This window comes from Tarenaya hassleriana, unplaced genomic scaffold (genome assembly GCF_000463585.1).
Source record: "Tarenaya hassleriana unplaced genomic scaffold, ASM46358v1 Cleome1, whole genome shotgun sequence".
NCBI lineage: Eukaryota > Viridiplantae > Streptophyta > Magnoliopsida > Brassicales > Cleomaceae > Tarenaya > Tarenaya hassleriana.
Window position 1 is genome coordinate 8,235,461 of NW_010960187.1, and position 23,365 is coordinate 8,258,825.

Genomic DNA, 23,365 nt, shown 5'->3' on the forward strand with positions numbered 1-23,365 from the left:
AGGGGGGGGGGGGGATTTTGCCATAAGGAACAAAAGGGAGACAGAAGGGAATGTTGATTCGTTGAGATAGTAGCAGACAAACAAACAGTCGAAAAAAATAAAAACGGAGAATCTGAAAGTGACGTTATAGGCTCTCTGCCCAATGCTTCCTCTCCCCCTCCCCCTCCTTCTTCCTCTTCGTCCTCTATATCACTTTTTCTCGTGAATCGAATCAAAAAGTGGACAACTTCAGCATCCCCACGTAAATTCTTCACGAGGGCTTCAATAAAGCTGGCTCACTTTTGTCTTCATTTCAATCTGTTTTTGATTCAAAACACATTTTCTCTGAGACCCTTTTGCTCTGAGAGTTCATATCGAGAAGGGCTTTTGATACGCTTCACTGTCATTGTGAATTGCGTTGCAGTTCTTCTTCTTCTTCTTCCTCTGCTTCATCCTCCATATCACCTTTTCTCGTGAATCGTATCAAAAAGTGAACAACTTCTGCACCCCCGCGTAAATTCTTCACGAGGGCTTCAATAAAGCTGCTCACTTTGTCTTCATTTCATTCCTTTTTTTTTAAATCCAAAACACATTTTTTCTGAGACCCTTTTGCTCTGAGAGTTGACATCGGAGAAGGGCTTTTGAGTATGAGATTGGAGGAGAGGTTTGAAGCTGTTAACAGGTACCGGAAAAAGGTCTTTTGGATGGCCAAAGCGGCGGTAAAGAAGGCGGTGAGGAACAACGGCGGCGGCGGAGTGAAGAAGAAGAAGAAACAGTTGAGGTTTCAGTACGATCCTTCAAGCTATGCATTGAATTTCGACGACGGCGGAGGAGCATCTCCTCAAAGATTCTCCGGCGATGTCAAGAACATCACTTGGGTTTATTATGTTGTCTTTGTTGAATCTTGTCGACATTGATTCGATTCTCAAGATTCCATCGGCGAAATCCCGAGATGGGGGAACTAGGTCAAAACCCGAGACGAATTCACACGCATGCAGTGGACATAAACCGAAAAAGAAGGGACTTGTACTCATTTTCTCTCCTTTTTCTGTTTGGCAAGGAAGAAAAAGGAAACTACTTGCCTTGGGAGATTGGAAACCGAGCTTGGTGCCATTGAACCCGACCCGAGAATCCAAACCCGACGGGATTCGACCCGGAGAGGCCCGAGAAGGGGTGGGTCGAATCAATCTCTCGAAAATAGCCATGGCGAGGAACATGGAGATGAGAATGGCGGTGGCGACGATTTCTTGTGTTACACTCACTTCTTCATCAAGATCGATCATTACAGAAAGCAAAGGAATCCCAAATAGGTCTCGAGTTCGTTGAAAGCAACCAAATCAACAATGCCATTCATATGGTACAAGTAATGCCCAAAAAGCCAATTACAATGAAAAACACGTCCAAAGATTCGTATGTTCCTCATGTTTCTCGTGTCATTTGGAAGAAACAAGACTGTTCCATAGATATGTTTTGGTACAATATATGAGGTACTCAATTCAATTGCATAGAGCTTGAAGACAATCAGAATATTTCACAGAGTTATTCATTATCCTACAACAGCTTATGTCCCCTTTCCATATGGGCCATATCCTAAACAATGATGGTTCCAACAAATTCAGATGCAGAACAAAGGGGAAAGCAGACAGCAATTCACTAAACGTTCTGAACCTAAGAGGCAATTTGATTGGAAGTGTAGAAGAAGCACCATTTCACTGTTCCCTCGCTGAAGGAAGTGTGGATTGTGAAATCAAACAGGGGGGTCTTCGAGTTGGCCAGTGGACAAATTGTTTATGTGAGGATACGCTGCTTTTTCATCCAGTAGATTTTGTGCCCATATCAGCATCTTCAACAAGCTTGGAAGTTTTGGATCTGTTGTTCACACACAGAACATCATCATCAAGTACACTGCCCATTTAGACAAATTTTAAAAAGAAACTAGGATGATACATGTTTTCCAGATTGAAAGAGCTAATCAAATCAGTTTGAACAGGAGTTCTAGTCTCATAAGTTGGAACGAGCTCCAAAAGAATCCCAAAGACAGCTTTTAGACAAGAGTCGTGCCTCTTGAAATGGAGAATGTTTCATATAAAAGCAGATTTTGGAGACTAAAACACAAAAGAATGTCAAAACTTACCTTTCTCATGACTCTGGCTCGTGAGAATGGCTGCATTCACTTCACTTGCGGTTTTAAGGCGATGTGAAATGTCAAGAAGCTCCTTGACTGGGCAGGTAGAGGCATCTTCAAAGACGAGCAGGGCAACTGTTCTCTCCAACTCTTCCAGAAACGCTTGCTGCAGAAAGATACAGCTCCCAACATTATTTACAAGAGGAGTTCAAATGGGCCTTTGATGATGCAATAAAAAAGCATATGAGCTTGCAAAGAGATAACAGAAACAGATGAAATAACAAAAAAAAAAAAAGAGAATCGGAAACATGAAATATACAAGCAGGAAACAGAAAGTCGGAAGAAGATGTACGTTTTCTTCTCCACGAGGTGCAAGCTCCTCCTGAGCAAACTCCAAGGCCTCTTCTATCCTACCTTGCCGAATCAGTTCTATCAACCTTTGTTGTTGAAGATGAAAAAACAATTCGGGATTTGTATCCAATATCTGCAAACACGACAGTTCTACTATGATGAAGATAAACTATGACCAGAAAGGAATCACATTACAGAATCAAATAGCCTCCACTTTATCTTGAAACACAAGCCAATTACTAAATTCAAGGTGATATGCATAAGGGGCACAAGCCAATTGATTTGATTAGGATCACTGTTGATTCAGATTCATAATCTCTGAGTGGAAACCTATATAACTTACGGTTCCAAGGAGGACATTTCATGTGAAGAGGAAAAGCTATAGAAGAAGAAGCTCCGTACCTCAGGATTTAAATCATTGACTTTCTCAATAGCATCCTCGACATTTCCACATTGGACCGCCTTTTTAACCGCCATGCGATCTGTGATCGTTGCGAGATCTATTTCTGCTATTCCTCGATGAGGAAAAACGGCTAGACAGCGCTAACATCTAAACCGCTACCAAAGATCGAAACAACGAAATCCACCAAGAATTAAACCCGAATCAGGAAAGGATACGTTTAGTTCCAGACTCCATTTGGAATTTCTCGGCGGCTTCTACGTACCCTTCTGTCACAAGAAAATTCATCACCAATCTATTCATGTCTTCTTTCCTAATTATCACCCCATTTAGCTTCTTCTCCCACTCTTCCTTTGTAATCACTTTCTTCGAGGTAGCCTGTAGACAAGTCAGGTCAAGAATCAAGATCATAAGATGGAAAAAGAAGACCCATTTACAAGTTCTTACCTCAAATTATCATCGAAATACCAGTACAAAGAAAACGTGAGGAGAGAGAAATCGAATTACCATCGTTGATTCGTACTCTGCAAGCTGATGAAGAACAAACCAGAACATTGACATTAGTACACCAGTGAGACCCCCATCTCGAACCAGTCACCAGTACAAAACATTACCTACCCATGAACAAAAAAGAACGAATCTTCCATGAGAAACCAATCCGAATTCACTTCCACGACCAGAATTAATCTCACAAAAATCCCAATTCGCGATCACGCGGAAGCCCAGAAAATCTAGGGATTTGACAACAAGAGTACGAACAGAGAATGCGCTTAAACGTCCCCGGGAAAAATAATACCTGGAGAAATCGAGAGCCTTGGGACGATTCCTGGGAAATTGTTCTGCGATATTTTGATGTAGATTCTGAAATCCTTTGCTTCTAGATTGTCTGCAATATCTTCCACCCTCATCATTTTTCTTCTTCCCGGGTTTGGATCCCACAAAGCCCGTGTTTAATTTCCGGGTCGGGTGATCCAACATCAAATTGTTAAAGGATCGGTCATGGGCCTTAAACTGGGCCTGGGCCTGGGTCTAATTTCCTCGTGTCGTGTGTGTGTATATATATCATTTAAAACAAAAAACAAAAAAAAAATCCAGAACCAGAGGTGCCCTTGAATTACCTTTTTAGATTTTCTAGTTATTTTTTTTACATTTTTTCCAAATTTGCCCCTTAATCACCCTTAATAAGCGAGAAAAATAGTATTGAAAAAAGAAACTAATTTAAAAAAGGTATTTTGGACAAAAAAAAAAAATTTTAATGTGTGTTTAAAGTCAAAAGGACATTTAAAAATAACCGGTATGTTTTTTCCGTGATTCTTTTGGAAACAGGTAAATTTAATCAAGAAGCAAATGGAAAGATAGAATGAAGACAATCTATTACAAATCACTGCATGTGTATTAATGTTGACATTGATGATTTTTTTTTTTTTTTTGTTAAACAGAAAAAGACAAAACACAGAGGAAAAAGACTTGGATATGATGACTTATTCAAACCTCAAACACAACTTATATAGCGACAAATCCAGAATCTGATTCAGTAGAAACATGGTGAGAATCTTGGCATCATAGCTGTGTTCCTCTGCGCAATGAGCCCAAGAGGCTTACGAAGAGAGAGCTTCGAATCGAAACCCGGTTTCTGGTTATGGAAATGTCGAGGATAAAGACGCGATTTGATCGCCGGAAACTTCTTCTTCTCCGGATATGATTGAGAAATCTGAGGATTCTTCGGAGGAAGAGGAACGATCACGGGTTTACCATGGCCCATCAATGGCGGATCGAATTCGGTAACGTTTATCGGATCGTAAAGGGCGTTTCGGATGTCTTGAAGCATCTCTGTCTCTGAATCGTATCTGTTCTTGTCGTTGAAGAACACCTCGAACACCTTGCAACACGACAAATGCAGTTCCTTGCATTGTTTGGGCAGATCGCTGAAACCGTCCATCAGAACATGTTCGAGAAACTCTTTCCTCTTCGTGTCGATGATCCCTTCGATGTAAGCGATCGAATCTTCGATTCTTGAGTCGTTCTTCTTCATGTGGAGCAGGACTGAGTTTATCTTCCCCTGCTCTTGTTCTTTCTGCAGTTTTGCATCATGGTGATGACGCATCTTATGAGTGTTATAACAAATTGCACAAAACACCCCCAGTTTACCAAATATTCCGGATTAGCACCCCAACTTTATCAATATGTAACTATATACATGTAAAGTTCAAATAATTTCAAAAAACATTTACGAAAATCCGACTTCAGCGATGAGTTTTTGAGTCTTGGATACCTAAATCTCGCGAGAACGAGATCGAAAAAATGTCCCTAAAAAACCGTGGGAACGAGACCAAAACCGATTACTTATTTGTCTCTACTTTTACCGAAATGCATTATAATGTAATATATTTTTTAAAAATAACGTTATTGTAAATGTATAATTCGATGAATCTTCCATCTATAATGAATATGTAAAAGATCAAATTAAGTGTAAGGGAAAATCACCCGATAACTCTGGAGATCGTTGAGAAGACGAGGAATGGCCATGAGCAATCTTGTTAGGGTTTCGTATTCTTCGAACTCGAGCGTGTGGTTAGGCAAACTTTGATCGAGCAAACAAGAAGACGTGAGAACAATAGTATGTGTAGCGATCGAAATCATCCCGTTTCGAATATATTCGTCCATATTTGGTACGTATCCTTCCGACGCCCACTCTGCCTCACGTAGCCACGAAACGAATGTTTCCTTCCACTGCAAAACGTTGATATATTCATAGAGGTTCAGATAATTGCAAAATGACCCCGTTGTTTACTCTAATTAGCCAATCAAGACACCTACTCTTATTTTAGTCAGTTACATGCCCATTAAAACCGTATAGCAAATCCCCAATAATATCATTCTTGTGTCTTTAAACTTTATTATTTGATGAGTAGAATAAATTAATACTCGATAGAAAGTGTCTATGCTTATAATATGGGACATGCTTAATTAAGGAGTTCTGTATTTCTTTTAAAATATTTGTTGACACGTTGGAAAAAGACATGATTTTTATCGGCTGTTTTTTTTTAAAATAAAATTATTAGTGTGGATATTGTATATGCTTTTGTGAAAGCATGATTCTATAAAATATGAGTAATTGGGCAATTAAAACAAAACTTTGAATGTGATAATCAGTTTTCCGTCAAATAAAAAATGATTGAAAAAAAAACAAAAGAAAAAAACGGTTGAAAGTCAAACCCAAGACACGTACGATGTCCCTCAAATAGACAGTTGTGTCGGTTCCGTGTAGATCAAGGCACGTCTCTGCCATCTCTCTGACAAGATCGTCAAGTGCTCCAAATATGATCTTGCTGTGTCCTTTCAGCTCTTCTCCTTCCCATCTATCACACGACGAAAGAGTTCTGATTCTTATTGAATTGAATATAAATATGATATATCATATGATATAATATTATAATATAAAGATTTTAACCTGAGAACGGCATTGGTAAGAGCGTTTAATTCATCCAAAGAACCTTCTTCGTCGAAGAAATCGTCAGCAACTGTAATGAGAATGCCACTCTTCGCAATGATGTTGCGTAGAACTGATTCGCATGGCAGCGAAGAGCTCGACGCTACTGCGTAATAACAGTATGCCGTCTTCTCCCTCCCGAATCCCATATCGCTAAGCCCTGATTTCTTCGCCCATCTGATTTTAGATTTATTAACAAAAAACGACCAATAAATAGTTATAAGACTGAAAATTTATTGGATTTATACGAGGATGATCATGGCTTTGTATGAACTTACATTTTCAATTCTTCTAGCTCACGTCTATAAATGGACTGTCGGAACTCGAAGTTCCTCGAAGCGAGATGAGTCAGCTTGTTGCTATATAGACTGTGTAATCTGCTTCAGACGTCTGCGTTAGATCGCTAATATAAACGTTTTGCAAAGAGTTTGGGTATCAGAATCCGAAAATTATTTAGAAATATATGTAAATTTATTACAAAAAAAGTATCATATTGAGAAATGAGTTGACACCCGAAAAAATCAGAGTAAATATATAGAGTTAACATGAGTGTGTGTATACATATATATATACACATATTCATAACAAATGTATATCCGTCATCAGTTTTTAATTATTCGTATATATTCATATATGTTAGACGGGTAATAAAAAACCGTCACATACCCGTGAAAGACGGATATATCCGGGTATCTGATATTCGGACATTTGTATCCACTTCTAACTTCAAGATATCGCGGCTTTATGTTAAAGTCTAGAGAAGAATATCGGTGTATATATATATACCTTATATGTGAGGCCTTTCCCGTGTATAGGGCGTTTGAGTCTTTGTCTTCGATCCTCATTCTATGTTCAAGATGTCTGAGACGTGCCATCCAAGAAACACTCGTCTCATGCTTAACCTACGACCCGTTCATTATTGTGTCGATATTATATTAACCCATTTTGAAAAATCTTGAATCATTCAACATGTTTTTGGTTACTTTCGTACCGTTTGTTCGTTGATAAACCCGGTACTCTTAAGCAACTGTAAAGAGAAATCCCTCGCTTCTTCGAGTTCGGATTCTCCATGGAACATGAGATCCGTGGCTCTATAAACGCTTAGCATAGCAGAAGAGAAACACTCTTGGTTCTTCTCCACGTATCCGCGGATTTCTTCGTCATTCAAGAACCAGCAAAATCTCCCTGCAATGAAAATGTGAAAACATGATTACCATGCCGTAGCCTAATATTGATTATCCACATTAATCAAAAACTGATTCAAGTAATCGGTCGGTTCTTACTTGGAGAAACCACACGTCCATGCATACGTGACAATCGGAATGCAAGTGAGTCTTTGTGAAGCTTCTCTGCTGCCAAGTTGATGGGCACCTCGTGTTCGCCTTTGTCTTCGTAGCTCCTGTTGTTGTTTTTTGGTGAATAAGTTTTTTTTTTGTATGAACAACACATAATGTAAGAGATTTATGGAAAGGATTTGGTCCTAACCTGTGAATTTGGTGAAGAACGTGTTCAATCTCTTCACTGAAGTACTCTGATAACCCGAAACTCTCAAGCAGATTGACCATCGACAGCTTTATTAGTTCTCCGTTGAGAGGATAAGTTTGCGGCACTGAAGGCGGGAAAAAAATATTGTCACATGTTAAAATAGCATCATTTCTTAAAGCTATGTAGAAAAAGTAGCATGTACTTGTAATATGATTACTAATTAATTTTTTATTATTATTACACCGATGATGTTTTGAAATATCTTCCATACGTTATAAGAACGTGTGTATATATGTGTAAGATGAGGTATCATTTGAGACGTGTGCATGTATTTTTATAGGCAGTTTTTGAGTAAATAGAGAAATTGATTAGTGTATACTTTTGTGATTGATTATGATCTCATTAAATATTAACCTCCTCGAGGGCATCTCTGCACGAGAGATTTAAGATAAGCCAGACACTTTGGATTCCGTGTGATCATGAAAGCAGCTGCAGTAGCAGAAGGCGATCCAAGCAACGAGCCGTCGGCACAAAGGCTCTGAGTGATCTCGTCTTGATTCACGACGTGCGTCGAAGGCAATGCTTCGAGATATGCCACTAGAGGGTAATGGCTATGGTCATCCACGAGTTTCTCTCTGGAAAATTTCATCAACGAAAACGGTTAAAAGATATAACCAAAACCAAAAATCTCGGAACCCTTTTAGGCGATTTTACGTGTGAACCAGTGATCATAACTGGCTTTAATGATAGAGAGAGTGATAAAGCGACAAAGTACGTACCTTTGGAAAATATCGAAGTATTTGTGAAAGAGATGTTTGATAAGTTTGTTGGATCGATTAGAGAAGGCGAATTCTAAGCCAAGTTCTTGAGCATGTCCGAGCATTCCACCGAACATGATTACGAACCAACGAGGAAAAGATCCGTCGTTGGTGAAACCCTCAAGTACTGTTTCTGTAAATCTTTCCATGTATCTCATACCTAATCATAGTACAATCAAGAGGATGTAAGAGTTACACAAATTTTAAGTTTTTTCAGGAGCTATTTTTCATGAAATTTTTTTTACATAAACTTATAAAATGACTAGAAACTATGAAAACGTTATGCAATATGCAGAAATTAAAAAAATGAATCGTTTTAGTATGAGAGATTTAATTCGTACATACAATATCTAAAATCTTTGTTACTTGAGAATGTCAGAAATCTTGAAAAATGGTTTATATATATGACACATAGCTTTCAATGGGAATAAAGTTTTGTACGTAAACACTGTGACGTACCTTTCTCAATATGACGACTCCCACAGTTCCACTTGTGAAGGGCTAAGAGACAAGCGAGTGTCGAGGTTAGAGTCTCCGAGGTTGGATTCCCGTGTCCGTCGCAATTTCCCCAGTACCCTTCGACACCATTTTGATTGCTAAGAATCCATTCTAAGCAATCTTGAAACATCGGCTCACGGCTAGGGTTTCGAGGATCGTTTTCGACCATGGCCAACCAAGCCATGTCATAAGCCGAAGGAGACACTAACGAGTAAGGATCCATGATCTTTTTGTTGTAATCTAGTGAAAAGATCTCGCTTCTGATCTCCTCGGACAGAACATAGAGATCGAGAGATTGTTCGAGCTTATTCATGTTCACTATAGCTAAGAGATAACAATAGTGTACTCTTTTGTGGGCAATGTATTTTCACTTTTAGTGCTTTTTATAAGTTGGGGCCAAAAGGTATGGTCCTTTTGGTGTTTTATATAGAGGCAAATGGACCAACTTGATAACTATAACGAGCGTGAAACATGCATGTGACAATACGGACAATCGTAGCGCGCGGTTGTATGTTTGGTCAAGATTCTTACTGTTAAACATTTCGTACGCCTTTGTTTTTCCCCTGTCTTATCACACGTTTTTCATATTTTCACATTTCCCGTATGTGTTCAATCCGTTCATACTACAACGTTGTTCCTATTGGTGATGTAACTAATGACGTACGATTCGCTTCGAGTATCACTCACTTGCCGACGCGAACAAAACACAAGAAACAAGAGTGGCTCTTACGTGGTGGCATGCATATGCATGCGGGGCCATGCATGCATGAAGAGAAACTACGACCGGCCGGAAATTCGTGCAATCTGAATTGATCAGGGGCCAGGGCAATAAATTAACGAAGCAGCTGTCAATGTACATGAGTTGATTTTTCGAAAGGAAGCATTTAACACGGGTAAGAATGGTCGTATATATTTTATGATGACAGTGAAAGCAGACGACCCTTGATTTTGTCTTTGACGATGGCTAATTAATCAACTTCTTAATCTCCAAAAATGAGATCGATGAAAATGTTTATTAGCTTTGGTCCGAAATAAGTTTTAGAGAAGAGCTCATCGGATCGCATATCTCTGTGGTCAAGGTGATTGATTTGGACATTAATATTGTTAGCAAATTTATTTAATGAGTGGTAAATATTCACATCAATCAGAAAAAAATGTACACTACAAAACATGCATGCATATATAATATACGCACACTTGCTAGTGCATATTCATATAGCGGCAACGATTGATGCGCGTTCTTTCTTATTTTTAGTTGAATTTGATTAAGTTGAATATGCATTAATGACACCAAAAAATGGACCGGTGAATGGAATAATTCCATAACCGTTCATTTTCATTTCATAATCAGATCGACCGTATCCAATAGCCGAGGGTCCGTATAGATTTTCTTTTGTTCACGTAATCTAGGGTTAGACAAGTCAGAGTGGAGTCATTTGCATTCCCATTCAGACAAAACTAGAATTAGGACCATTAATTAGTTGTGCTTCACGTGAATAGTTTTTTTTTTATTAACTGCAATATATATACATATATACATACAGATATATATGTGTGTGTGTGTAGAGATAGAGATAGAGAGAGAGAGAGAGAGAGAGAGAGATTTTTATTATAAAATATATTTGAAACCCGACATCTTATGTGACGCTTCATGCCTTTTGAGATTTTTCATACCAAATATGTGTAAAGAGATATGAAGAAGATTTGAGAAGATTACGTAATATTTAGATTTGATTTTGTTTCTATATTTTAGATATTTATATTTATTAAATAAGATATTTTATGATTTTATTTCTTCTATAAATATTGTAATGTTACATGTTGAATAATGAGAAATCCAATAATTCTCCATCTCTTTCTCTATTATGGTATCAGAGCTTCGGTTTTTGTTCTAAATATTTTTTTATATCAACGATGTTCGTTGAATCCGAAAACGATGATGAAGATGACGATGATATATTAACTTCAATAGTATCATCACCTTGAGTATCGTCTTCCATTCATTTTTTTTTCTATTTTTTTTCCGACGACGGTGTTTATCACTGTCAACCCTAGCCGATGTGCTACTCTTTTTTTTTCTGCCGACCTCATTGTCGTGCAACCCAACTCGCGCATATGCGCCGCACATCCGTGCCACATCAGCCTTTGAATCCGGCTTTTAACCTCTTCGATTGGAATACTCCGATCGTCGATCCGCACATTTGCGCCATCTTTTTTTTTCGGCTTTAGCCGCGTGCATTTGCACCATTTATTTTCTTTTTCCGGCATAGCCGCTAAACCATCGCGCCTTTTGCGCTGCCGACATTGCTGTCGCACAACCCCACAATACCGTGCATGTGCACCACGCTTCTGCTTCACCGGACTTTTTCAGATCCGCCAACAATCCACCGATTCCTAGGTTTGATTGTTAAATCCCGTTATTTTCTAGAGAATTCAACCTCAAACAGTTGTTTCTCATCTCCTTGAGTTTGAGGAGGCGTGTAAAGAGATATGAAGAAGATTTGAGAAGATTACGTAATATTTAGATTTGATTTTGTTTCTATATTTTAGATATTTATATTTATTAAATAAGATATTTTATGATTTTATTTCTTCTATAAATATTGTAATGTTACATGTTGAATAATGAGAAATCCAATAATTCTCCATCTCTTTCTCTATTAATATGCTCCATACAAGAAGTGGATATGGCATGCTTCAGCATGAATGGTTAGGATTTTCGGTTTGGAAAACGTGAATGTTCATACCAAATATTTTTAGTTAGGGTTTGTATTTTTTTTCGATTTGGTTAGTGAACCGAACTTTCTCTTTATTTTGTTAGTAACAAATATATATGTTTTGTCAGGAAAAAAACGAAAACAAACAAATAAACACTTTTTATAGAAAGTGAATTTGATTTGAGATCGATTTTAATATAAATAAAGAATGGGAATGAAGAGAATTTTGGATAAGTTTTCTAAAGATTTGAATGGGAAGACGAATCTCTCCGAGAGAAATGAAATACAAAACAAACCGAAAAAACTAAACCGACAGAATGTAAACCGGACTAACATAAGCCAACTAAACCGGTCTTGATACACTCAGATTCCAAGTTTAACAGTGGCTTTCCATATGCAATGTACGATGACATGAATGCATGTGATATCAATACGATTACGAACTGTGTTTTTTATTGTCATGTAGTTTTTGAATCCATGTTATATATATTTGGAGAGGAATTTAATAATAAAACAATTACATTAAATATCGAAGTGGACTCGTTGACCAATGACGAATGGATATTATCGTCGGTTCGCTTAGCCGTCGGACCCCCGCAATTAATATGTTATATAGTTTTGGTGTTAGAAAATTGCATAAAAAATGATGAAAAAAAGTTTTTTTTTAAAAAAAAACAATTAAAGAACGATTGACAGGAGAGAAGATAGCTGAAATTACTTGGAAGAGACAATCATCATGCGTTTTTAAAACGTTGACATATGCGTATATAGACAGACAGATATCATATATGGATGCATTCCTCGTTTCCATTATCTATTGTTGTACTTGCTCACGTTGAGCCTTACATTTTGTTGCCCACTCCATTATTGATATTTTGAGATGTAAAAACAAAAAATTAAATAATTATGCATTTATGTCTATATATACAATCACATTTAAAATAAAAAATTGAAAATTCGACTAATCTAAAAAATGCAAATATGTAAATGAAAACTTTAATTCCCTTTTTTGTTACATAAATGTAAAATTTGATCAAAATATTTTTAGATAAAGAAAGGAGATGCATAAGAGCATTTGTTCAGTAATCGGTCGAGGAGATGCATACATGATACACTCTATTGAGATTCAAAGAATTTCTTCCATCTTTGATCCATTCGTAAATAAAAACTTTATTTATAATAAATTTATATAAATTATTTAGATTTTTCGGTTTAAATCTATCGATCCTACAAACACCGATAGCTCAACAGTTGTTTATCGCATTCTTAAAAAAGAAGTCAGTGTGGAAGAACGGTTCGATTAAGATTAATCATCACGGTTAATTCGGGTCAAATATTTCGGATTTTGAAAATTCATAACCAAACGGTTATTTAATTTTATTCAGTTCGGTTCGGTTCAATTTCAGTTTGTTTCGGTTCGGTTTGGTTATAATATTAAAAAAAAATTTAAAACATTTATAATAAAAAATATTCAAACAAGATATAATATAAAATACCATGATAACCATCTTAACATATAAAACAACAAAATCTAAATTTATATCTAATTTATTTTGACATAAAAACAATAAAATAAAAGATTTTAAATAAACTTTATCATTTTCAAATGCTCATATAGCACAAAATTTGAAAATAATAAAATAAATTGAAAATAATAAAACAATTATTAAATTAGAAAAAATTATATATTTCAATTTGTTATATACCATAGTCATCAAACAATATCAATATACCATTTTTTCTAATTAAATTTAACATATATCGTATATTAATTAGTGATAAATATGTGGATAAACGATTGTATTCGGAACGTTAATTCGGGTTCTGTTTATTCGATTTACGGTTATTCCATATTTGGTTATTTCGGATTTTAAAAAATCATAACCACATTTTATTCGGTTCGATTTGGTTTGGATATATATATATATATATCAGTTGGTCCGGTTAATAACCGAAATACCCGAACCGAATGTCCACCCCTTATTTGGACAAAGATTGTTTTTTGTCATTTTCATAAAAAAAAAACAAAATTTTATAAGATCATTCAATATTTGACACATTTTTTCCATTCAATTTTCGGCTAGATTATAAAAATATTTCCATTCTTCAACATCTATAACACAGCTACAAGGTTGATTCACATCTATATATTCAATCAAAATATAATTTGATTCATTATTTGATCATCCAATAATATCCATTTGTTTATTTATTTTTAAATAAACTTTTTTTTATAAAACTCTTTTGAAAAAAGTAATATTACGCTAATTTGCTAAAAAAATTGTTATAGAAAATATATGAATTTTGAATTTTTTAATAAAATATTCTAATTAGGTAAATACTATCAATCGAAGAATAAAGATAGACAAAATAAAGTTTATGTGAAAAAAAATTGGTAAGATTTGATTAATTGATGTATCCCTTTTATAAGATATATATATATATATATATATTGATAAATTTTTAAATAAATTTGTATATTTATATTTGATTTTTTATTACATTTCTTATTTTAGAAACTAGTAGTTAACATGATCTTTGTATGAAAAAAAAAAATATATGTTTCATATCTGACGAATGGGAAATTCTCTTTTAATTCATGTTGTCACGTGGAAATTATGATTTTCGTGGACGTTTGAATGAATGTGTGTGTGCGGCGTATCTAACTATAAAAGACATGACACATATCTTTCAGACAAATGTCTGAGGAGGGCCACATTTTGCTATTAATATTATTTTTGCTTAATAGATTTCCAATGGTGAAGATCTTGATCAAATTATTTTAGGATATTCCAAATTCTATCAAGTCAATTGAACAAAAAAATAGGGGTGGACACTTCGGTTCGGAAATTTAGTACCGATCTGATCCGTCCTGAAACCGAATCGGACCGAATCGAACCGAATAACGTTTGGTTCTAATTTGGTACACTTTTTATGGAACCGAATGAACCGTTCCCGAACCGAACCATATGAATTCAGAACCAAAATTCGAATATTCCACTAATATATATGTAAATATTATAGTTCGGTACTTATTTGGTATTCATATAATGGTACCGTTCCGAACCGAACCGATACTAAAACCGAATCGAACCGAACCGTTTAATATTCGGTTCTAGTTTGGTACATTTTTTATAAAACCGAAAATACCGTTCCCGAATCGAACCGCTTGAATATCGAACCGAAACCGAAACGTCAACCCCTACAAAAAAAAAAATAAAAACAATGGATATTATCGTCGGTTCGCTTAGCCGTCGGACCCCCGCAATTAATATGTTATATAGTTTTGGTGTTAGAAAATTGCATAAAAAATGATGAAAAAAAGTTTTTTTTTAAAAAAAAACAATTAAAGAACGATTGACAGGAGAGAAGATAGCTGAAATTACTTGGAAGAGACAATCATCATGCGTTTTTAAAACGTTGACATATGCGTATATAGACAGACAGATATCATATATGGATTTTAATTATTGGAATAGAAACATCTTAATTATTATTCGATTCACTCAATTATTTCAATTTTTTTTCACGGATTAGTCTCCCATCAATCTCGTATTATTCAATCGATTCTTTGATTTCTCTCGATCGTGAATCGATTTTAGTTCGTGTCATTTTTGGATATCATTTGTGATTAAACTTCTGTTCCTCAGTTGTTAGTGGTCCATGTTTATGGGAAAATTCGTAAAGGTGGACCGAAGAATTCTTTTAAATCTAACTTTCTAACAAATACCGTGAATGGTTTAAGATTAAAAATCCCTATCGTAGATAAAATATTAGTTGGATTTTTATTATTATATTTGTCACCTGATGATGTATATTTGGATCAAGTTAGTGTTCATCGTTTCCATATTCTCAAGACTTATCAAAATATATCCAACGGTTGATGGCTCAATGAATAAGAGGTGATAAAGTCATCTTCAAAATTTTGGGTTCGATTACATTGGTGGTGTTGAGAGATGTAATTTCTGGACCAAAATGGTCCATATACAAAAATTGGTGCTGAACCTTGAAGAGTTGGAAAACTATTCTGGTTATAAAAAAAAAACTTGTCAGAATATGTGATTGGTTTAATATTCGGTTTAGTTTGATTTGATTAGAACTTGTTCACGCATATGGTTTATTCATATCATATGAATTTTTTTTTTTCTGGTTCCGTTTCTTGTGTACTAAAAAAAATTATTCATTTTAACCAATAATAATATACAGTTTTTTTAATTTATTCATTTCTAATGGCAATGAAATTAAGAATAACCTGTTGGAAGCCTCACAAGCCTGTCAAATGAAAGGCCCAAGTAGTTTTTTCAAAGTCCAAAGTTTTAGCCTTTCTGGATAGTTAGATATTATTTGACTAGAAAATTAGAAGAATAATACCTTTGTCAATTTTTCTAAAATAAAACTCGACTACTCTTTTTACAAAATAAATTCCGAATTTTAGCGTTCTATGAATAAATCCGTAAGATGTTATGTAATAAAAAATTAACAAATTTATAAGAACTCAATAAATAAAAAATAAATATAAATATAAACATATGCTTATTCTGTTGGAAATGTTAGGAATTCGTATAAATAGAAAATAATCTACAAACAGCATAACGCCAAATTATCCAAACGAGAGGAATAATTTGAAACTTGCTTATTCTGTTGAATTATAAGTTTTTTTTTTAAAGAAACAAGCTTAAGTTCTCTCACACAGTAAATTGGCGAGTTCAAGCAAACACCACACAAATATTTCAGGCAACACCCGAAAAAAAAAAGGATTAAGAAAGAGAGACAAGAACCTGTTTGTGAAGGAAACTAGTGAAAGTGTGTAATAAAACTGATCAGAGAAGGCCTCTCCGTCGCTTGTAGTCACTAACAGTCAACGTCAAGCCATGCCTCTTGCCATCATTCTCAGGAACTCTGCATCCAACCGTGGCTTCGATCGCCTGCTTCCTCCCCATGAACGCTTTCTGTACGCCCTGCGGTCCCCCGAGTTTCTGCAGCGGCGCCAGCGATATCGGGAGCTCGAAATTGTGCAGAATGTTGAACTCCGCTCCTTGATCCATCGGCGCTCTCGTGTCCACCAGCTTCCCCGCCCCTGCTGCCGCCTCTAGAGCCGCTGCCGTGGCCGCTAGCTAACCCACTCTCTCCTGTGGCGGCTCTTCCGTTGCTCTCTGCCTCTGCATTCTCCCTCACACCAGTCTCGTCGTTTTCCCTGTTTTTCCCGGCGTAGTAGTTCATTGATCGGGTCCATCTCCTCGAAAACGGATCGTACCCTGCTTCACCGGCTTTTAGGCTCGTGTTTACGGGTTTCAGCTCAGATGCGTTCTTGAAATTCTCGGCCCTGTTCTTGCGGTTCATCTCGGCGAGCCTAAGTGCCTTTTTGTCCACCTCTTTCTTCTGGCGTGATGCCTCGAGTTGCTTGATTTTACCTTTGATTCTCTGTATGGCAGCTTCGTCGTTCTTGCTTTGCGCAACGTCTAACTCCCTTCTGAGTTTGTCTTTCTCGGCAGCGACGTTCAATGGCCTGATCGAGGCCGATTTCTTCTCCTGCAACATCTGTTTCACGGTCTCTGCCGAGTAAACAAACTTGTTTGTCCTTTGTATGGCTTCTTTCTTTTCTGATACGTCTTGCTTCGTGGGCAAGCGGCCGTTCGTTCGCTCAACCTCCCTGATCCACTGCCGATACTCCTCCTCCAGAGGATGCCCATCTGAGACCATTGCCATTTGCCATCGAGCGGCTGAGTTTTCGTTGCCCCATATAACATTCAAATACTTGTGTGTTGTCTTGTTCTCTAGTTTGTATGTTCTGTCTGGATCCGTCGAGTCAACGTTCTTCACCATGCAGAGTCGGTAAATCGGCCCGCTTTTCGACCTTCCAATCCCAACCCTCACAAAGCATCCGACAATTAGCTCTTCGAAGAAAGGTTCCATCAACCATTTAGCGAGCTTCGACCTCCTTATGGTAATTTCCTTAATATCCTCAAAGGTAGGAACATCAGACATATCGTCGTCACTGTCGAGCATTCCTCCATCGCCAGTTGAGCCTTCCTCGTCACTATGAGACCTCTCACCGTCACTCTGACTGGAACTACTTAAATTCGAGGAAGCAAATGGTTTCCGCTTGATTGATGAGAAATCTCGGCTACCCGAACCGCCCTCTGATGCATCCCTCAATTTGCTGTGAGCTCCCGGATCCTGCTGCTTCATACGCTTTGCCCTCAGTTCGTTCAGTGCATCATCCTTTGCAGCCGCTCTATCTGCAGATCTAGCAGATGTTCGGATACCACGAGACGCCGCAAGAGGCGTTGTCTCTTTCTTTGAAACAGGGGTCTTGTTGTTTTCCCTCTTCGATCTAAGTTTCTCGGTAAAATTCTTATCGCCTTTCTTATCAGCACGCTCAGCCAGAATCATCTCTCTCTGAAATTCTGTCATCCCGGCAAGCTTCTGCCTGTCTTCTTCGTTCTTGTAGAGATCATCGCCAAAGTCGGATTCATCGCTGCTGTCACCCTCACGATCGGAGCCACCATCACCGAAATCGCCTTCACCCCGGGCAGCTCGATCTTCTCTGTCGGAGGACTCCAACCTCTTCTTCAGAGGAACTTGAGACCCAGAGGGCTTTCTGCTGGAAAAGCCACGATCTTCATCAGAATCATCCTTTGAATCACTTCCACCATCAGAGTATGAACCTTCACGTCTCCTCCGTGACGGTGGATGAGACTGTCGGTTCCTCCCTCCTGCATTGGTTCTACCAGCAGCTTCCAAAAGTAGAGTTTCTAATTCCGCCATTAGCTACTGAGAAGATCCACAATCGGAACTTCCTTTTAACAGGAAGGAAGGTTTCCACAATCACCTGTAAAACTTAACAGTTAGAGAAGTAAATAATCATTAAAAGAGAATGTCAAATCAACAATCAAAGCTCGAGGGGTTCTATGTATGTGTGCTTAACAGATAACGCACACCCATCAAAAGAATGCTCCTATTTGATTTGATAACTTAACTACAACCAACACAAGACTTAGGCCTTCATCACCAGCCATATCTAAAACCAACGAAAACATGCCATCGAAATAGTTGTAGCTTAATACAGGGAAGTCTTTCACCGAACGAAACTGCAAGAGTCTCGATGAGCTTCTGAGCCTGATCTTAGTCTCATAGCTCTGTTTTTCGAAAGAACCATCCCCTGATGGTTTCTTCAGTTAACCCAGCGATAGTTTAAGCCCCTTCTGGTTTCTTCCCTAAACCCTAAAAATGGCAATGAAGAGGCTTTGTTATAGCTTTAGATGAAAACTCCATCTTAACCACTTCATCCCCAAAGCCTGCAGATATGACCGGTGTTACCATATCGTATATCGCAATTAAACGAAAATCATTGAAATTGACTCCTCCAAGCAGATTCAACACCCGATCGAATGACATTTCGGCCATAATTAGCTATGTAGCAACAGGGCATAGATCGCCATATTCGCTTTCGGGAGCACGGAGAATTGAAATTCGCGAGTGTTAATTGAAACTAAAGGGAGAAACCCTAATGATCCCAGGAATATGGCGGGGGAATTAAGCCCACCGAGGGTTCCAGAAACCTACATCCTCGGTTTCTGGATTTGAATCCGGAGATTTTAGCACCGGATAACGATAAATCTCCCGTTCTCAAACCCTGAATCGAGCCGAGAACGGAAAGGACCACCGGAGACGAGCTGCCCACACTCCTGATTCATTGCTGACAGAGAGAGACCGAGAGAGAGAGATGATCTTACTAGCGAATAACGTCGAGCAATCTCCGGCGAAGGTTGCAGAGAACGAAAGACGGCGATGAGCGACGGGGGTGAGAGAGAACAGTAGAGGAAGGCGGAAATCTGTCGAGTAAAAAGAAATAAATTGAGCGTGGAAAACTAAAAGCAAAAGGTTTGGGGTGAGCTATTATTCGGCAGTCGATCCAAACCGAATTGTAATAAAATTGAATACCATATAAAAACCTAATAACAATAATTATGATATTTTTATACGTAAAAATAAACTAATAGACGAAAAACCGTAAATTTCTTTAGAAAATAAATATTTTATTATTTAGCAACTAATTCGGAATCCGAACCGAATTTTATAAAACCGAAAAATTAGATCCGAAACAAAAACCGACAATACACACATTAGGATACAAGTCATTGTCCAAACATTACACAGTTCGGTTGGATCTGCCCCGAAACCCGTCCATCACATCGACATCGAGGGCGTGACGGAAAGCGAAAGCTAAGATTCCGAGAGCGGAATCGGTTTCACGGCGCTCCGAATCCGCTGAAAGGCGACTCGAACTCTTTCTTTAAGACCCTCGTTCTCACTCTCGACTTCCCCGCTCAGTTTATCGAGCTGTGCCACATTACCGTCTACGCTTATCACAAGCTTCCCGTTCTCCCCGAGTTTCACATCCCCGAAAAGCGAACGGAGAAGGGCATATACGACTTTTTCCACCTTCTTCTCGTTTTCTTCCTCGGATTTCACAGCATCTTCATCGACCACGATCCTGGGAACTTCACGGCTGATGTTAAGAACCAACGCCACAATGGAGTCCGAGACCATGTCGCTTATTGGATCCGACGGCCACTGCAGTGAAACATGCTTTTCCGACTCTTGCTTCACCGTTACTCTGTCGTGTACCTTCAGTACCGGAACCCCAGATTCTTCGTCCGTCGAAGAATCAACACTCTCGTAAATCTTTTCGAGGCGATGCTTTACCACGCCAAAAGCACCTGAGAAAGGGATAGTAATCCGCTGAGTTACATTCGCCGTTGAAAGCTGCGAGAAAACATGGAGATCATCTGGCGCCATTATCTGGCAAGTGAAACCCTTCTTCACCAGAATGCCGCTGACTGTATCCCCGACTTCCGGAGTCTTCTCGGCCAATCTCCCGATGGCTTTTGCCATTTTATCCGAACTGAAGTACATTTCAACGGACTGGCAGTTTTTCGGGGTGATGATCTTGGTGTTTCCATCGGGAAACTCGGTCATGAGCTTCTGTTTAAGCCGCATCATCTCGTTAGCTTCCCCATGGACAAGAATTATGTTCGGAGGTGTGAGCTCTTTCAGGAAAGTGCTTGTCTGGGCATAATCAGCATGTGCAGAGAATGATATGTAGTGAACTTGCATGTTGAGAGGAGCGGTAAGGCCATTCATAAGAGTCACCTCCTTCGGCTCGCTGATAATCGTTTTCGCTAGGGTTCCTTCCACGACATAACCAGGTAAGACACAAGAATTTTTCTTGTCTGAACACCACATGTCGAACAGTTGCCTCGAAAGACCACTCTGAAGCCCTCCAGGACTAGCCATGACCACGGACGGGCCGACATCTCTGAAATCATCTATGCTGCTCAGTGGGGAAATGTGCTTGAACACGAAAGGATTAGAGTTTGCAAACTGGTTGCGGATTCTGTCATTCATGGAGAGTATATACGTCTGGTAAACGGCCATGCACTTCTTGGCGAGCGGAGAAGCATAGTAGATCGGGATATTATGTAGATCCGGGTGGTTTGACCAGTACTCGTCCAGGATCAAGAGAAGTTCTTGGGCACGACCAAGGGCGAAAACCGGGATGAGGACACGACCCCCTTGAGAAATGGTCGAATGGATCACATCAGTGAAGCGTTTCTCACGGATATGACGAGGTTGATGGAGCTGGACACCATAAGTAGATTCTATGATGCAGAGATCGGGGGAGAATTGAGGAAGCTCGGCTGCTCGAAGATGTCGATCTTCCTCTCGAGAATAATCACCGGTGTAGAGGACACGAACACCGGCTACATCCACCATGAACATGGCTGCACCTAAAACATGACCAGCAGTGTAGCACCAGAACTTGATGCCATTCACTTCAACCGTTTGATGGAAATCGATTACCTAGAGACAGAACAAAACCCTTTTCTGTTTTAATCACAACAAGCACACAGACAAAAAGGGTAAAACCAGACAGATTTTAGCATGAATGGTTTACAGTTACCGACCTCGATCTTGTCCATGGAGCGGTTGATATCTTGTTCGTCAAACAACATGTCTTCAACTGAAACTTTGCTAACTTTCACATAATCAGTAAGCAGCAGCTTGTAGATAGCCTTTGTCGCGTGTGTCATAAAGACCCGCCCCTTGAATGTCGTCTAATCAAGATTCCAAACAATGCGTCAATGTCCAATCTAAAACAGAAATCGAGTTCGTATTCAATGTATTCAGATTCAGATAGAGAATCAAACCTTCTCAAGAAAATAAGGGAGGGATGCTGCATGATCCAAATGAAAGCTGCAAGAGGAAAACACGGAATCATAGTTTGTGATCTCATAGTAAGAGACATCTCTCCACGAAAGTACAAGAACAAGCAGCAAAATTCTTCATTTTTCGAAGGAAAAAAAAGGGTTGAATTTACGGCTTAATCGCAGATGAAAAGGGCAAAAAACCCAAAAGCAGGTTGCCGAATGAGCATGGTGCAATAAAAACAATATCAAATTACACGATTCTTACTGACCTAAAGAGACGTTTATGAACAACCAGTGCACTCAATGAAGGTATGAACGAAAATGGAAGAAGAAGAGGAAGCAAGCGAACATACTGAGTAATGAGGAGGACATCAATGGAGGAAGGGTCAATCTCATCGAAGTAAGGTAAAGCGGCCATGCCCGAGTACGCAGGATGAATCCCGCAATCAAACTGCACATAACCCACAAATCAAAACCGCCAAAACGTCAACGAGGAAATTTGTTTTTTGAAAATTTGGGGAATAGGAAAAACATACCAGAATGGTTTTGCCTTTGAAGGACATGTAAACGCAGGAACGACCCACTTCGTTTCCGGCGCCAAGAGGAGTGATGATGAGCTGATCGCCATCTCTGGACACTGGTTGCTCCCGTCTCTTCAGAGACGACGCCATTGATTTCGTCTTGGTCACTGGACTGGACTCTTCAAGAGCTAAACGATTTTGTTGGCTCTATCACAACGAGACGAAATGTGAGGTAGAAAAAATGGAGGAGATGCGGAGAACTTCGCCTTGTTTTGAGAGTGATCTTTAAACCCTAAAATCGGAGATCCTGTGAAATCGGCCCAAAAAATTATTGAAAAAAAATAAAAAGATCAACGACCACAGTGGGAGTCGAACCCACGACCTTCTGATCCGAAGTCAGACGCGCTAATCCACTGCGCTATGCGGTCTTTTATATTTATTTTGATTATTCTTTATTTATAATACTTATTGGAATGAAATTATATAAAAAGTTGTGTTTTTTTTACTTGTTTACAAGAGTTGGATGCAAGGAGACACATTCTTGACTTTGTGTTAAATAACTTTTTTTTTTTTTGATAATCGGATATCTCAACTGATGTCCATGCTAATTTCGAAATCAAGAACTACTCGTGATTTGTTCAGAGGACTTGATGATAACGATAATAAATTAACTTGGTGATTAGATGAGAATGATTATAATATGATTTATTTTCTTTCAGAAGAACATATCAAACAATGTGAACTTCCCTTGATTTTAAACGGAGCCC

At 38.3% G+C, this 23,365-nt stretch overlaps 5 protein-coding genes and 1 non-coding gene across 8 annotated transcripts; 1 reads left to right on the forward strand and 5 right to left on the reverse strand.

Moving 5' to 3' along the window:
• Nucleotides 1-114: 114 nt before the first annotated feature.
• On the forward strand, nucleotides 115-908 carry LOC104819117. Its single transcript, XM_010549032.2, has one exon. It carries the CDS (start codon nucleotides 627-629, stop codon nucleotides 894-896), a length of 270 nt encoding a protein of 89 aa, XP_010547334.1. The 5' UTR covers nucleotides 115-626; the 3' UTR covers nucleotides 897-908.
• Nucleotides 909-1,460: 552 nt separating this feature from the next.
• On the reverse strand, nucleotides 1,461-3,754 carry LOC104819139 (glucose-induced degradation protein 8 homolog). Of its 3 annotated transcripts, none has more exons than XM_010549065.2 (7): nucleotides 3,652-3,754; nucleotides 3,363-3,469; nucleotides 3,074-3,233; nucleotides 2,858-2,964; nucleotides 2,457-2,588; nucleotides 2,114-2,270; nucleotides 1,461-1,848 (listed from the first exon to the last, which is right to left on the reverse strand). In XM_010549065.2, the coding sequence occupies exons 2-7, from the start codon at nucleotides 3,414-3,416 to the stop codon at nucleotides 1,727-1,729; spliced, it is 732 nt and encodes a 243-aa protein (XP_010547367.1). In that variant the 5' UTR covers nucleotides 3,417-3,469; nucleotides 3,652-3,754; the 3' UTR covers nucleotides 1,461-1,726. The 3 variants fall into 3 exon arrangements, with proteins under 3 accessions (XP_010547367.1, XP_010547375.1, XP_010547384.1); XM_010549073.1 differs by having other exon boundaries at nucleotides 3,363-3,386; nucleotides 3,652-3,723; XM_010549082.1 differs by lacking the exon at nucleotides 3,652-3,754 and adding an exon at nucleotides 3,474-3,643 and having other exon boundaries at nucleotides 3,363-3,386.
• A 528-nt stretch (nucleotides 3,755-4,282) lies between these two features.
• Nucleotides 4,283-9,517, reverse strand: LOC104819156 ((E,E)-geranyllinalool synthase). The gene is made up of 12 exons (XM_010549095.1): nucleotides 9,108-9,517; nucleotides 8,610-8,808; nucleotides 8,245-8,465; nucleotides 7,831-7,954; nucleotides 7,629-7,744; nucleotides 7,337-7,530; nucleotides 7,132-7,247; nucleotides 6,624-6,722; nucleotides 6,307-6,522; nucleotides 6,085-6,214; nucleotides 5,340-5,585; nucleotides 4,283-4,929 (listed from the first exon to the last, which is right to left on the reverse strand). Exons 1-12 carry the CDS (start codon nucleotides 9,457-9,459, stop codon nucleotides 4,387-4,389), a joined length of 2,556 nt encoding a protein of 851 aa, XP_010547397.1. The 5' UTR covers nucleotides 9,460-9,517; the 3' UTR covers nucleotides 4,283-4,386.
• Nucleotides 9,518-16,453: 6,936 nt separating this feature from the next.
• On the reverse strand, nucleotides 16,454-19,736 carry LOC104819165 (protein RTF1 homolog). The gene is given in 3 exon segments (XM_019202765.1): nucleotides 16,454-16,977; nucleotides 16,979-18,703; nucleotides 19,600-19,736. Coding segments are annotated over 2 exon segments (1,947 nt in total). The 5' UTR covers nucleotides 18,632-18,703; nucleotides 19,600-19,736; the 3' UTR covers nucleotides 16,454-16,683.
• Nucleotides 19,737-19,917: 181 nt separating this feature from the next.
• LOC104819173 (cleavage and polyadenylation specificity factor subunit 3-I) lies at nucleotides 19,918-22,888 on the reverse strand. Its single transcript, XM_010549118.2, has 5 exons — nucleotides 22,614-22,888; nucleotides 22,431-22,528; nucleotides 22,078-22,123; nucleotides 21,835-21,984; nucleotides 19,918-21,730 (listed from the first exon to the last, which is right to left on the reverse strand). Exons 1-5 carry the CDS (start codon nucleotides 22,746-22,748, stop codon nucleotides 20,090-20,092), a joined length of 2,070 nt encoding a protein of 689 aa, XP_010547420.1. The 5' UTR covers nucleotides 22,749-22,888; the 3' UTR covers nucleotides 19,918-20,089.
• Nucleotides 22,889-22,952: 64 nt separating this feature from the next.
• Nucleotides 22,953-23,026, reverse strand: TRNAR-UCG. The gene has a single exon. It is a non-coding gene; the product is annotated as a tRNA-Arg (tRNA).
• Between the last annotated feature and the right edge of the window lie 339 nt (nucleotides 23,027-23,365).

Excerpts from the sequence above, each read along its gene's own strand:
- LOC104819117 (XM_010549032.2), top strand. The coding sequence starts at position 627 with ATGAGATTGGAGGAGAGGTTTGAAGCTGTTAACAGGTACCGGAAAAAG.
- LOC104819139 (XM_010549065.2), bottom strand. The coding sequence starts at position 3,416 with ATGTCAATGTTCTGGTTTGTTCTTCATCAGCTTGCAGAGTACGAATCA. Across the intron at positions 3,234-3,362 it reads CAGAGTACGAATCAACGATG|GCTACCTCGAAGAAAGTGAT; the intron begins GTAATTCGATTT and ends ACTTGTCTACAG. Across the intron at positions 2,589-2,857 it reads TCAATGATTTAAATCCTGAG|ATATTGGATACAAATCCCGA; the intron begins GTACGGAGCTTC and ends TCGTGTTTGCAG.
- LOC104819156 (XM_010549095.1), bottom strand. The coding sequence starts at position 9,459 with ATGAATAAGCTCGAACAATCTCTCGATCTCTATGTTCTGTCCGAGGAG. Across the intron at positions 6,215-6,306 it reads CTTACCAATGCCGTTCTCAG|ATGGGAAGGAGAAGAGCTGA; the intron begins GTTAAAATCTTT and ends GTCGTGTGATAG. Across the intron at positions 4,930-5,339 it reads ACGATCTCCAGAGTTATCGG|AAAGAACAAGAGCAGGGGAA; the intron begins GTGATTTTCCCT and ends GCAAAACTGCAG.
- LOC104819173 (XM_010549118.2), bottom strand. The coding sequence starts at position 22,748 with ATGGCGTCGTCTCTGAAGAGACGGGAGCAACCAGTGTCCAGAGATGGC. Across the intron at positions 21,985-22,077 it reads TCCCTTATTTTCTTGAGAAG|ACGACATTCAAGGGGCGGGT; the intron begins GTTTGATTCTCT and ends AATCTTGATTAG. Across the intron at positions 21,731-21,834 it reads GCTCCATGGACAAGATCGAG|GTAATCGATTTCCATCAAAC; the intron begins GTCGGTAACTGT and ends TTCTGTCTCTAG.